Source organism: Toxorhynchites rutilus, chromosome 2 (genome assembly GCF_029784135.1).
Source record: "Toxorhynchites rutilus septentrionalis strain SRP chromosome 2, ASM2978413v1, whole genome shotgun sequence".
NCBI lineage: Eukaryota > Metazoa > Arthropoda > Insecta > Diptera > Culicidae > Toxorhynchites > Toxorhynchites rutilus.
The window spans coordinates 281,939,405-281,952,865 of NC_073745.1; the positions used below are offsets into that span (position 1 = coordinate 281,939,405).

At 39.7% G+C, this 13,461-nt stretch overlaps 1 protein-coding gene across 4 annotated transcripts; it reads right to left on the reverse strand.

Moving 5' to 3' along the window:
- Nucleotides 1-1,213: 1,213 nt before the first annotated feature.
- Nucleotides 1,214-5,228, reverse strand: LOC129767238 (endoplasmic reticulum metallopeptidase 1-like). 4 transcript variants are annotated; one of them, XM_055767922.1, is made up of 7 exons: nt 4,935-5,228; nt 4,653-4,864; nt 4,189-4,308; nt 3,409-4,132; nt 2,694-3,356; nt 2,139-2,642; nt 1,214-2,082 (listed from the first exon to the last, which is right to left on the reverse strand). In XM_055767922.1, exons 3-7 carry the CDS (start codon nt 4,224-4,226, stop codon nt 1,423-1,425), a joined length of 2,589 nt encoding a protein of 862 aa, XP_055623897.1. In that variant the 5' UTR covers nt 4,227-4,308; nt 4,653-4,864; nt 4,935-5,228; the 3' UTR covers nt 1,214-1,422. The 4 variants fall into 4 exon arrangements, with proteins under 4 accessions (XP_055623897.1, XP_055623898.1, XP_055623896.1 ...); XM_055767923.1 differs by lacking the exon at nt 4,935-5,228 and adding an exon at nt 4,421-4,477 and having other exon boundaries at nt 4,653-4,924; XM_055767921.1 differs by lacking the exon at nt 4,935-5,228 and having other exon boundaries at nt 4,653-4,924.
- Between the last annotated feature and the right edge of the window lie 8,233 nt (nt 5,229-13,461).

Sequence of the window (13,461 nt, forward strand, 5' to 3'; positions counted from 1 at the left end):
CGGTCGTTTTAAATTTCGACATGTGTGTCGTACTGGTCGCAATTTTTTCACATGATAATGCAGTGATGTATAGTTAGAGGCGAATGAACTGCAAAAGTTTAAAGCCTCTTAAAAACAAAGAAAGAAGAAGAAGTGATGTATAACTTTGTGAGATTATGGAACACGAACAAGCTTCTTTATGTTTTGTAAACTTCTGATAAATTTTCACTAAACAATGTTTTATTGTTTATGTTTAAAAAATATTTGCTATAATTCTTCTCGTGTGATGTCTTTCACATGTATCACAAAAATATTTATTTTGGTGCGTTTCGCCTTTTATTTTACTGTTTGAACATACAGAACAATGCTATTCACATCTACACAGTGCCGTAATACGTGGAGTTTTCTATTAATCCTTTCCTCAAGCATGGATGACAACTTTTGTTCAAACTGAATTCCGTTATCTATTATTCGTATTAGTACCGTTTTGGTTCGTGAATAAGTTCACAAGACGTGAAGATTCGTTTGAAAAAAAGTGTGAACTGATACATTGTTGCATAAATTATAATATGAATATGCTTGTTTGCTGTAGTGGCTGATCCTGCGATTTAAGGGGAACCCCGACCTGGAGGCCCAAAAACATGGGCCTTTGATGATTTATCATACTATTTGAGATGCAGTCAAGGGTTCTAATCTCTTTCGGCGTGTTTGGGGTATGTTTTAAAATGAAAAAAATCAAATAAAATTAAGGTGCTGGAGCTGGCCGAGGTGGCCGATTTGGCTGATATTTGGGTATGATACGTAAATATGTATTCTCTAACTCTTTTTCAAAATTCAAAAAGTTGGCAAAATGGCTGCATGTTTGCATGTACTGCATTTACTGCGTAGCGGTTTCTTGATATTTTAGGATTTTTATTTTGTATGAGCTAGTGAAATTTTTATGCAACAAAATACTAAAACCTAAAATATCAAGAAACCGCTACGCGTAGCTTTTTTACATTTGAATGATGAAAAAAATACAGCCAAATCGACCGCATAATTCCTAAAATAAATGTGTCGCCAGATGGAAAAACAAGGTTTCGAGTGTTGTGATGAATGATTCCATATTTCTCACTGTAGTTTTATAAAGAAACCATCCGTCACCCGGTTCCATTCGCATAAGATTTTTGAGGTAATAAGCTACCCGAAAATGTAATAATGAAAATTCGGATTTTTTCGATTTTCTTGGTCGATGTTTCCCTTTAACACCATTTTATTTATTTCTTGTTGATTTTTTTTATCTGCGTCAACCATCCCCAAATTATTGAAAATTTAGAAGCGAGAATTGAAGTTCTCATTGCCGATATTGAGCGCTATTGATTGAGAATTATTGTATCAAATATAATTCCTATTTCTTTACTTTTTAACTTTAAAAATTTAAAAGACATCTTTAAAAAAGGAACCTCAAAACACTCTACCTTCCACGAAGATTGGAACCGCCACAACGTGAGCGTAATCCGGAAAATTATTGACAAACCGCTGAAATCCCGGCGTTCGGTACTTCTCATGATGCATATACTGAGCTACCACATTGAAATGGAAGCTTGGTTGGGCAACGGGTTTATCAACTCCATGTTCAACGGTCAACCAGAATCGATTTACTGCATCTTCATTTCCCTGCATGAAAACAACGAAGTGCACCTGCTGTCCATTCCAGAGCTCTCCGCTGTCTGTAACCTTCTCGGTAAAACTCCAATCAATCAATTTGTGGTTCGCCATTGGAGACACATAGAACCGCATGTGATCCGTTCCCTGTACGGAAAAGTCAAAGCGAGTAATGTTCGGCGAAAGGCTGCTCTGCTCGAGCAGTCGCAGCCGGACGGGCGTCGGAAAGCGGGGACTTTCGGCGGGTATCCACCATCCTATGTGACGGGTGTGGTAGAGATTGCCTGGTATACCACAGTAAAGCTCTCGCCTGCATTCCATCAGCTGGATGGCTCGCTCCATCTCCGGAACGACAGGTTTGATGAGACTTGGGGTGTGAACGTCCTGAGGTTGCACATAGAAGTGGCTGTCGGCCAGGCGTATTTGACCGTCGAATTCGTAGAAATTACGTTCGATGTGCTGAAAAACGCTAGTGAATATTTACATGTAGGTACATATATATTGGAAATACTTACATAGACATAGTGTCGTTGGGGCGATGCTTGGGCTCGATAGGGAAATCCCACCGGAGTGAGCATCACTATAAGAGAGCTAACCCAAAAGAGAACGACAGCTGTAAGGTACACAATAGGTCGATCGGTCACCGCAACCAGCGGTGTTAAGAAGCTGGAAATCAGCACGATATCGACAATACTGAAGACACAAACAATTATTTCCGGATTTGCTTCTGCGTTGGTACGATTCTGCATTGGGATGAATACACTGAATGTAACCTGTGCAATATAACAGTAGTAGGCGATGGGAATGAGCTGCCCAAATAGATGAATGTATATCCAGTGACATTTTTTAAAGCGTGTGCTCAGGTTAACTATCGTAGAAGCGTTGAAAAACAGCACACCCATCGTAAGGACGTAATCCGATCGTAGAGCCTTAGCTGTCGTGACGATCAGAACCATCAAAAAAATAAGCTGTTGTCCGAAAAGAAAAAGAATTATCCGGGTCTGTAGAACGACATCACGCTGCAAAAAGATGACATTAATATTTAATATCGTTTATATTTCATAACTTACTAATTTATACCAACGGATCATCAGTACCGGTCCAAGTATGGCACTGATTAAAAACGGACACATGTACAATCCAGAGACTAGCCAAGTTTCCGAGAACCAAGACATTGAATAACCAATCGCATTAAGTATTACTGCCATCAACATGGAAAAGATGACTCCAACAACGATGGACAACAATTGCCCTCCGGAATGTACCATAAGTAGAAGAACAATTCTTTTAAAACTTATACTCTCATCTAAGGCCAAAACGTATAGAGATCCAGCGAGTAAACCTAACCCGATGATAATCATTGTCGAGTTGAGCAGAATACCTGCCCAATCCGGATAGTATACCATGAACAAATTGATATAATCGAAGAATATTGCCTTTCCTCCTTCATGACTCTCGATATCCAACAATTCCGGAGCGTTGGCCAAAGCTCGAGTCAGGGAAAGTATGTTATCGCCGGTGTGTTGTAATGCTCCCAGCGGAACTGAATCTATGGAATCGAACTCTGTATGATACATGTAGCCCCACGAGGGTTGGGCAAAATCCATTCCAGGTGGTCCCTTCAGTACCATTGCGTACATGTAGTAGTCTGTGTTAGAGGGCACCAGTCCCGCTTGAAACAGTTCTTCGGCTACGGCAGTACCCGAGGGATAGGGTACGTAATCTCTGTAATACTAAAGGTTGAGTTCGATCAAAAATTCTCCACTTCATAACGCGTCAAACAACCTTCATCAGAAAGGAGTACTTTGGTCCAGCTTGGAACATTATTTCGCGACCTCCACTGGCAGCTGCATCCATGTTGATGAACGCCCTCACTTTTCCCCACCACCGATGGTAACCGGCGAATGCGTGTGCTCCTATCAAACCTTTCTCCTCCAAATTATTGAACACAAACACGATCCCGTGTTGATAATGGGCACTATCCTGGGACAACTTTCTCAGTACTTCTAACATCACAACGATCATCCCGCCGGCATCGCCGGCGCCGGGACTCTGCGGGACACTGTCGTAGTGCGAGCTGAGCATCAGATAATTATCCGGCTCTGGCAGCCCTGCTGGTACCATTTTCACCAGCACATTCTGCACCTCACGATACACGTTACGGTTAATGTATCCATTCTGTTTCTGGGTTTCCAATTCAATTTTGTGCACGGGATTCGCCTGAGATATTATTTCCGCAATTCTCATGCGCAGAAAATCGGTCGTAAAAACTTCATTGTTGTAGCTTCCCCCCACCCGGGGACCATTGCTGGTTAGCGCGACTAGATTTTCTTGCGCCACCTGAGCGATGAAGCGACCCGGATTGGAGAGCTCATCTTTTGAATGCAACGGCGTTGGCAATGAGGTCCAGCTCAGCTGCACAAGGAAGAATATTCCAACGATAGCCACAGTGATTACGAAGGCCCATACTACTGAGATCACTTGAGTGGAGTTTTCGTCCGAATGAGTTCTGGAAGTTGTGCCATTTTTAGAGTTACACCGAACGAATGATCTAGGATTGCTTACACTTGCAGCTGCTTTCTATTTCCTTTGACTCGCCACATTTCGATGCTATGCGCTCACCGTAAAGCTACAAATCATCCGATCGACTACGGCATTAAGGTGCTCTGTTTGCCACGCCGAGCGCTGAAAGATTAAAAGACCTTGAGGGATGAGAGTGGAAGTATCTTATCGCATTTTCGGACACCTAATCTTTTGGAGGACTAATTTGCCAATCAACGCCTGTGATAATGCTTACCGTTGATCAGTTTTCATTAGGTGTTTATTCAAGATGTTTTTATCGTCGCCGTATAGTCTGATTTGATAACCAAAATTTATGTGAATGGTCATTACAGATTGCTTTGTATTTTATTGTGAATTTAATATACATGAAGTGACGAAGCTATTATCGTGATAGCGATACCGCAATGCACCGAAATCTTGCGAATAACAGTATTGCAATTTGAACTAAGCAAAAAAAAGTAACTTACCAAATCTTCATCGAAGGCTTCTCTACGGTAGCGCGTACTAAGCAGATTGCACAAACAATCAGCTAGCTACGATTTCGATGCACCCCACTGATGAACGCGCTTAGCAAAGGCGTCACCATTAACGACATTCAAATGACTATTCCACACAGTGGGAGAGAGCGTGGTGCGATTGCGCCTTCGCTTGAGAGAATTGTTTCCCGTTCGGGGGTCGTCTGCAATAACGCGAGGATAGAGTTCAACGTATTATCGTGTTGTCGTATGTCAACCATATTGGTTCATTACCTCTTTTATATCAATGCTCATATGAACAATCTAGGGTGAATGGGGTGCACAAAGTAAATACATGAGACAGCACGGCATTGATAGGCGGAATGCTCATGAAAAATCGTCTTCTTTTCCTTCGATAGCACGACGTTCCAACGAGGAACTGCGCCTTCTCAAAGGAATTTCACTTGTTTTCTCATCCAATATCCCGGTTGAAATGGCAATGTTCTTTGGAACTTTTTCTCGGCCTAAGGGGAATTTGCGCACAGACGGAACTAACCCCACTCGACTACGGAAGCCACAACTAGCACTCACTTCTTATCACAGCTTGTTTACTGCTGAAGTTTGTTTGATTGCATATTTAAGATTTCATCGCAAGAATTTATCGCGGCTATGTGTCTTGATATGCGGCTCTGATTCGCTCAAGTGTGCCTCACTCGCTTTCGGAAGTGTGAATCCAAATCACAATAGTTTGAATTTCTAGACTTTCCGATAATGATCGTTGTCTAGAGATACGATATCAGTGAATTAAATCGTACCGGAAATCATTTAGAAACATCTGGATTAGTTGACATAGTCTTCCAAGGAACATCTCATGATCTGCAGCCAGAGATGCCAACTTTCCTGATTTTTCAGGATTTCAAAGACTTTTTAGCATGCTTCCTGATATCCTGACGAACACTCAATTTATCCTGATTTTTCTGAAATGATCCTGATTTTTCCTGATTTTACTTATCTTTTTTTTATCTCTAGAAAAGTGCTTGAAACCAGATTGTCTGACGAATTTATGAAACTACAACTAGATTAAGTTTGAGGAACAACATTGCTTTATTAAGGATAATGTGTATGTGGATGTATCCCCAGAGTTATTAGTGTAGGAATACGTTTCAGAGCGTAAAATGACCCAAGAGAAAATTTTTGTATCCACAGTCAATATAAAAAGATTATACATGTTACCATAGTCCCTTCATTTAAGTTGATTCTACTTTGAATCAGACTATTTTGAATGGGACTATGGTAAATATATTCATAACCGTACTAAATATCATAAAAATTTGGAAAAAATCAACAAGTCTTCCACTGCTGATATGCTTTCCTCATTTGTTGAGTAAAGATTCATTCCAAAGCATGGATGATAAATTCAGTGAAAGTTTGAATATTGATTTCTCTGCAATTGACTGTAGTGATGCTGTAGGTTTTTCAGAAACAAATATAAACGATCAAAAAGTCGGGCGAAACACTAGCATTTCCGCTTATGCGAGGATTTATACCATACTTCTTAAATCTTTTACATATCCGGTCTTCGCCTGAAGGAAGATATACTCTGTTTTTGGAATGGATTCTGTATTATGAGCTACTACCAAGCAACCTGTTTCTCACGTGTATGTTGCCGTTCTACGCATAGTTGTCCCATGTTACTTTTCGACAATTTTTACTTTTCTTCATAGTGTTTAGCTTTTAAGGTTCAACTGTCCCATGTTGATATTCTGTCCCACCATGTATTTTTTTTTAAATCCATATCAAATAAATCGGTTGAAGTACAAGAACTTTATGTCACGCTTTCAGCAGGGTCAATGTACTTATTTCCGGTTTGGAAGAACGAGTTAATTCTCAAACAAATAAAAAAAAAGTTTGACAGAATACGTGTACACCTTGTTAGCGAATGCCTAATAACAATGAGATTTATATTCTGCAAAGGGGCTGTCCACATACCACTTGGACAACCTTAGGGCCCCACCCCCTCCCTCACTGTGGACAATCGTGAACATTTACGCGACCCCTAACCCCCCGGTTAGGGGTCGCGTAAATGTTCACGGTTGTCTACAGTGGGGGAGGAGGGGGTTTAGATAATATTCACGTGGACACGATAAATTTTCAAGCTGTATTTTCAAGAATTATTGAACTTTCCGCCCACTCTGTACTCTGTGTTTTTAAAAAACGGGTTGAGCTACTTGAGTGCATCAAACATCCGTATTTTTCATATGGCGGAATTTCTTCCCTGAAATGTGTTTTCTGAAAGTCATCCATATGAACTGAGAGCGATCGATTTATTTCCATTGGTAGAAGAGAACTCGAGATACTCGACAAAGAAATTAGAGGAACAGAGTGTTAAGTTGAAAATTTTAAGTGATTTTGAAATGCTGTAACTTCGAGGAAAACCAACATACATCATTCCAAATCTTCAACTTCAACATTTCAAAGCATCAAGTTTTGGAATATATTACGGACACATTGCCATCTTGGTGTATGTGAATGTAATGAATAAAAATAGTCGTCTGTAGTTTTGCAAATATTGCAAGTATTTCAATGTTAGCACAACATTTTGAGCCTAGTATATCCTCAAAACCCCTGTGAATATAATGATACTTTTAACCATTCTTTTTAGCCAATCAAAGGAAGTTTTGAGTAAATTATAGAAGCACTCCATCGCAAATTGTGCCAGAAGTACAAAATGCTATGCGTACTCTGGAAATAAACGAATATTAACTTTATTTTTCATGCGTTTGTGTTGAAAATTCAAGCTTCAAATTATGTATATCCTATATTCATGCGTTGATTTTTCATGTTATTCCGAAAAAATACTTAAAAATTTCGACTTTAAACTCTGTACCTCTATTTTTTTTTTGTCGAATGTATTCAAAGCACGATTTTATTTTTGTATGTGCGGGTTTCGATTCAGCTTCCACTCCTTCGTTTCCTTTTATTGAGGTTTTGCGAAAATTAAGACAATCAACACATTCTTTGATGCATGGGCCATATCTCTGGAGATGTGTTCCTAGCAGCGATGCTCTTTTTTTAAACCACCGTTCATTAGCATTAGATGGGTTACATCAAAAACATTTGATTGAATGCATCTTCATTTGCGATTCACTTCATCAACGCAACTAGAACACGTATCGGTTTTTGCTTCGAAGAAATAATACACTGTGTCTGGTTGGATTGGAAAAAAAATTGTATTGCGAGTTTCTACTCTCCCAGATGTAATCCCCTATCTTACGGGCCCTGCGCGGAAAATGCCAACATATCAATTGGTAGTTGGCTTAAGAAACTGTTGGAGTACCTAAATCTCAGCTTTCAGTGGAGTGCCTACATGGCACCTGAACACTTCTGAGGTGAGTTTAAGGCCAGAATTATCCAATATGATGGGGATCGTATTCCTCCACTGCCCATGTTTGCATAGGAGACGTAATCACCAACACCATTAGTGTTGGGAAAACGCAATTTGTTTTGCTACCAAGCGTAACCATGCAAATTTCCAATTAAATAATCTGTCCAGTTGAAGGATATTATCGGCAAAATGAGGGCTTAGAAGATTTTGCGGATTAAAACATTTTTTTCCGTTTGGAAAAAGCTTGCGTGTATTTCTGCGGACTATCAATCGTTTCAATGAACATTTGTTCGCATATCTAGACGTAATCACCAGGATGCTCTGTTTGTAGCGTTAGTATTTACATTTGCGATAATAGTCAAAACGTCTCCGTCGGTAGTTTCCGTTGTTATCGAATAAAATGTTTGGAAAAATTTAGTGAAATGTCTGGAAGGAAGGAAGGAAGGTATTGTATTATAGAGACTTTAAACTTTTGCAGTTCATTCGTCTCTAGCCTTGAGAAAGGCCCTTTGAAAACTCTACTCTACTTTACTCCAGCGCTACCACTCGATCCCTCGCCGTCCAGCCCGTCCAGCAACGATGTTGTCCAGTCGGTGTCCACACAAAGAATGATGTCTGGAAAAAGTTATGGGATATGATATATATAGCAGGTTTGTGTATTTTTGTAAAGGTAATCTGCAATGTTGGTAATGTTAACAACATGATTTACCGACTTCATGATCAATCGCATAAAGATGGTGGAGTGACTTACCCCACCGGTATGAGTAAATGCTGAGTATGTGGAATAATTCGATGTCGTTTTATTTTTATTCTTCCTGATTTTTTTAAATTATAGTTGGCAACTCTGTCTGCAGCACAGTTCTGCCAGTGCTTAATAACATATTAATTGGATGTTGATTGGATTGAACAAAAAGAAGTCACTCGAAGACGTGCAGAACAAAAGTTCGCTATGGGGGTTTCACATGGAAATATAATTTTTTTAACTGTGAATTATTTTGTGTTCAGTTTGATTTGCCATTTCATCATGAATTTGCTGACAGCCAAACAATGCCTGCAAATACTGCAGACTTTTTACGGAAATCACAGATCAACTCGAGAAACTTATCGCGGTCTTGGTTCTTTTTAAGTTCGATAGTTTTTGTATCACAATTGAGCTTAAGCTTGGGCAGGCTGTACACTCGATTGAACTGAACCAGCGAAAAACAACACACTGAAAGACGCTTGAGCGTAACAAACCATTCTCATTGTGCAAGTTTCGGTGATTCGAACTTTAAATAGTCAGTAACGACGCCGGCCACGTCCAAAAAACTCCGACCCTGTACGAAGGGTACCATGTACAAATCCCTCATTCCTCTATGAGGACGAAGGATGAACGGTGTTCGAAGAGGAAACGCAAGCACTTTGTAGCAATAACACAATTATGTTCAAAGGGTATTACACGTTTATTCATGGATTGATTTTACGGAACTCTTTTCCTGTGTCGATCGCCGAATTTTTATTCTTTTTTTCCATAGTGTACTACCCCCTTAAGTCCGTAGTTGGTTCGTGAGTAACTGATATACATGAAAGTCTGTGAGCGTAAATTACGACGACGTGTGTTTATATAAAGGTTACTTAAGGTGAAGGTGGAAGCTACCCACAAATGGCTGCCACAATGGCGCTCATTTCTTTCATCTCCCTCTCTCACCCCTCGCCCGAAAATCAATAATTTTGCGAAACAGTGTGAAGAAAATGATCGTTTCCGCACACTTCCCATCAAGTAACATAATCGATTACTCACAAGATATTAAATTTTCATCTGCTGTCGCACTGTATAGTGAAAAACGTCGGAAAACTCGAGCTTGTGCTTTGAAAGTTCAATTTTCATTTTTCAATTTTCGGCGACGGTTTTGTTTGTATTGGTGAAAGCATCGTTATTTTTTCGACACTGATGCCAGACAACATCATCGAAACAGCTATAAAACCCATTGAATAAAATGTTATCCTGAGTCATAACGTTTCATGCCATGAAAATCAATAGAATAAAATTGTGTTGAAATCAATACAATTATTATTTTATCATTTAATGGGTCTATAATGTTTTAGCAACTTTAACATTGGGTGAGAAAATTGTATTGCAGAGCTCGGAACACTGCCACGGCTGCCTATGCTTTCAAAAACAGTAAACGGAAAAGTATTACATTCAATCAAAATGCCTCGGCCAACGAAGAGAAGGGTTAAGGCTCTCCAACGTGAATATGTGAAGTCAATACGATCAACGAGGGAAATCATTAAGGAATTATCAACATCGAGTTACTATGCGGAAGAACTTGTTAATACCAAAAGAGCCCCAATTCACATGTGTTATAAATTTGCTCATGTTACGCTCGCGTATAATCAGAATTTTACTTCATATGCAGATACACCTTCTGTATATATTTATATTTGCAATTGATCATCGGAACACATCGTTCATACATTTTACTTTAGTATTGAATTGTTATTTTTTCAAATGTATTCTAAGACTCGTGTCAGTGAAGCGCCACACAGTCTGATGAGTGAATTGATCTATTTACGTGTGCTTTGCTCTTCTCTCACAAACACGATTACCCCATTTTTACACGTAGCTTCCACCTTCACCTTAACAGCGAAGTGCAGTCGATGTTTCCCTGGATCAGATTACCAATGAAGCGTGCCATCGCAATGCTGCGTCTAGTGATCCCCGATTTTTGAAATTAATCGTTCATCAGCTAATCGAATACTTTTCAGCAGTTTGTTATTCGATACGATTAATCGCCCCAAATAATCGATTAATCGTTACACTAAGAGGAATAATTAGTTAGACTAATATTTCTCATTTGCTAGAGAGCCATCTGGAATCAAAAAAGTGTTCATTCCGTCTGAAAATCAATTCTTATTTTTTACGCTCCCCTAACTCGTAAACGAAACGTTGATGGCGTTGAGCTTCGTTTACGAGTTTAGGTGAGCGTAAAAAATAATGATTGTTTTTCAGGATAAAACCGCGGCAGTCGTAGGTTTTTTTCTCTCTGGGTTTGGATCGATTAATCGACGTAAATTATTCGTTCGTTTCGATTATTGGTTGCGCAATATTCGTTCGACTAATAATCGATTTCTCTAGGAAGTATTCGATTAATCGATTAATCGAACGATTATCGGGGATCACTAGTTGCGTCTCGCCTCCATTAGTTGCAGATGTATAAGCATACAACAGCTTTGAAACAATTCATCCAACGCGTTTATCACAACATCGTACCAGTGCTTTTCGGTAGATTCCAAGGGAAACTGTTCACAATCCGGGAGATTCTGGAACACTCGTTGCAATTACGGTCCACATCAGTAGGGGAAGTGGGGGCATAGTGGTCACCCTAAGGAATATGCCCATTACCAGCGCTTCAATCCCCGTTTCTCGAAGAATATTATAGTTCAACTCATTGTTGTTCGAGATAGCAAACGGCATTTAATATAAAAATTCTAAATAGTACACTTTCCATCATTATAAAAAAAAAGGTGAACAATCGAACTTTTTTTTGCTTGGAGGTAAAGTGGTCACTCGCACATATCAAGCTAAATGGGATAGATTTATGCGTTTTTTCGTCCAAATTTGTTCAAATCATATTTTTCATAGTAAGAAAAAAGTTTAGTCCATTCACCTAGAGTCTCAATTTAAATTTTCTCATGCATATTAAAACGTAGTAAAAACACATAACGTTTTGCATAATGAGACTTAGTCTAGTTGGAGTGGCATATTTATCCAGGGTCCAAGCCACAAAAGGATCCTCTTCAATAGCAGAATGTGATGCGGTATATCAGCTTTAGTGAACAGAACATCGCCGTTATTCACCTATGACCACTTTGCCCCCAAGCATCAGAGTAATTTCTATGCTAATTAATCACTGAGATTACACAAAATATGTGTTCACCTCTTCTAGAGCATATAAACAGTCGTCCAAACTGATGATTTGTCCAATATATCAGATACCATGCGCACAAAACTCCGGCCTAATAGCTATCGAGAGAGCAATTTCTGTTTTTATTTATATTTTGACATGCGACAGCTCTACTGAAGTACAGGTTGGCTCAAAACACATTAAATTCTTCAAACATAAGGTGACTATCAATACGGCATCTATAGTCAATAGCTATACTACCAAACAAGCAGGTGACCACTTTGCCCCCCATGACCATTTTGCTCCCACTACTCCTAATATGTACTACTATTACAAAGGATAATTCAGAGGAACAAATTTATTAACCCTTTCTCCAAAAATACTTTGACGGCCTTATCAGATGATTTTCAGCAGCCATGACGAAAACAGTTGAGTAATTATACTCGATACTTTATTCGTACTGACTACTTCGCCGTAGAGCGAAAGAATTGGATATCGTGGGACGCTTTGTGTCCGCCTGATATGGCCGATTACAACATCTTCCTTCTCGAGAAATACGAGAACGTTGAATGGAAGTCTGTTTCCGGCCGCCCGACGAAAATCTCAACTAAGTACTAATAAAAATGAGACAATTAACACCTTCGTTGAGTCGGCAAAATATTCTTCTGGCAACGTAGTGCCATTGAATTTTTGCACAGTCCATTTCGATCATCTTCTTCTTCTTCTTCTTCAATGGCACTAACGTTCCTAGAGGAACTTCGCCGTCTCAACGTAGTATTACTTGCGTCATTTTTTATTAGTACTTAGTTGAGATTTCTATGCCGAATAACACGCCTTGAATGCATTCTGAGTGGCAAGCTCTAGAATACGCGTGATCACCGACTTGCACGGAGGAAATTTCTTTGACGAAAAATTCCCCCGACCAGAACGGGAATCGAACCCGAACACCCGGCATGTTAGTTATGACGCTAACCACTCGGCCAAGGGAGCACAATTTCGATCATGCTTGTATCAAAAACCTTCCCGCAATTACAATAACCTGAAAATCCTGGTGGGCATACTGGAAGTCAAATTCTTATATGCAGCTCGATATCTCACCACGCTTAACAACTGCGTCCGTTTTCCTCCAAATTTTCGCATTTTCGCGATCCGGGGTCTCTGTCTTGACTTTCTATCTTTCCTTAACTATTTCTCTTTTGTTCCAATTGCTCATCTTTTTAAATTTCTTAAAACAATTAGAGCCCCCGCAGACTGTAGACTTTTGTCGGCCTACAGATTGGTTGGACGACTTAATCAGTATGGAGCGATATGCATATGCGCACACTACACCGATTCAATACCGGCCAATAGATAAGTTTGATAGGCTTCCCGATTGCATTCAAACTATTCGGTCGGTCAACTATCGGTCGTCCGTTTAATCAGTACTGGCTAGCATCGATCCACGCACACACGACGATTGTTTATCGGCTGATAGTTCAATTCGCTCTCAATTTTGGCATCCGACATACGTGCCGTGTTATGCACCCGATGCTGTCTAATCGCTTTTTGA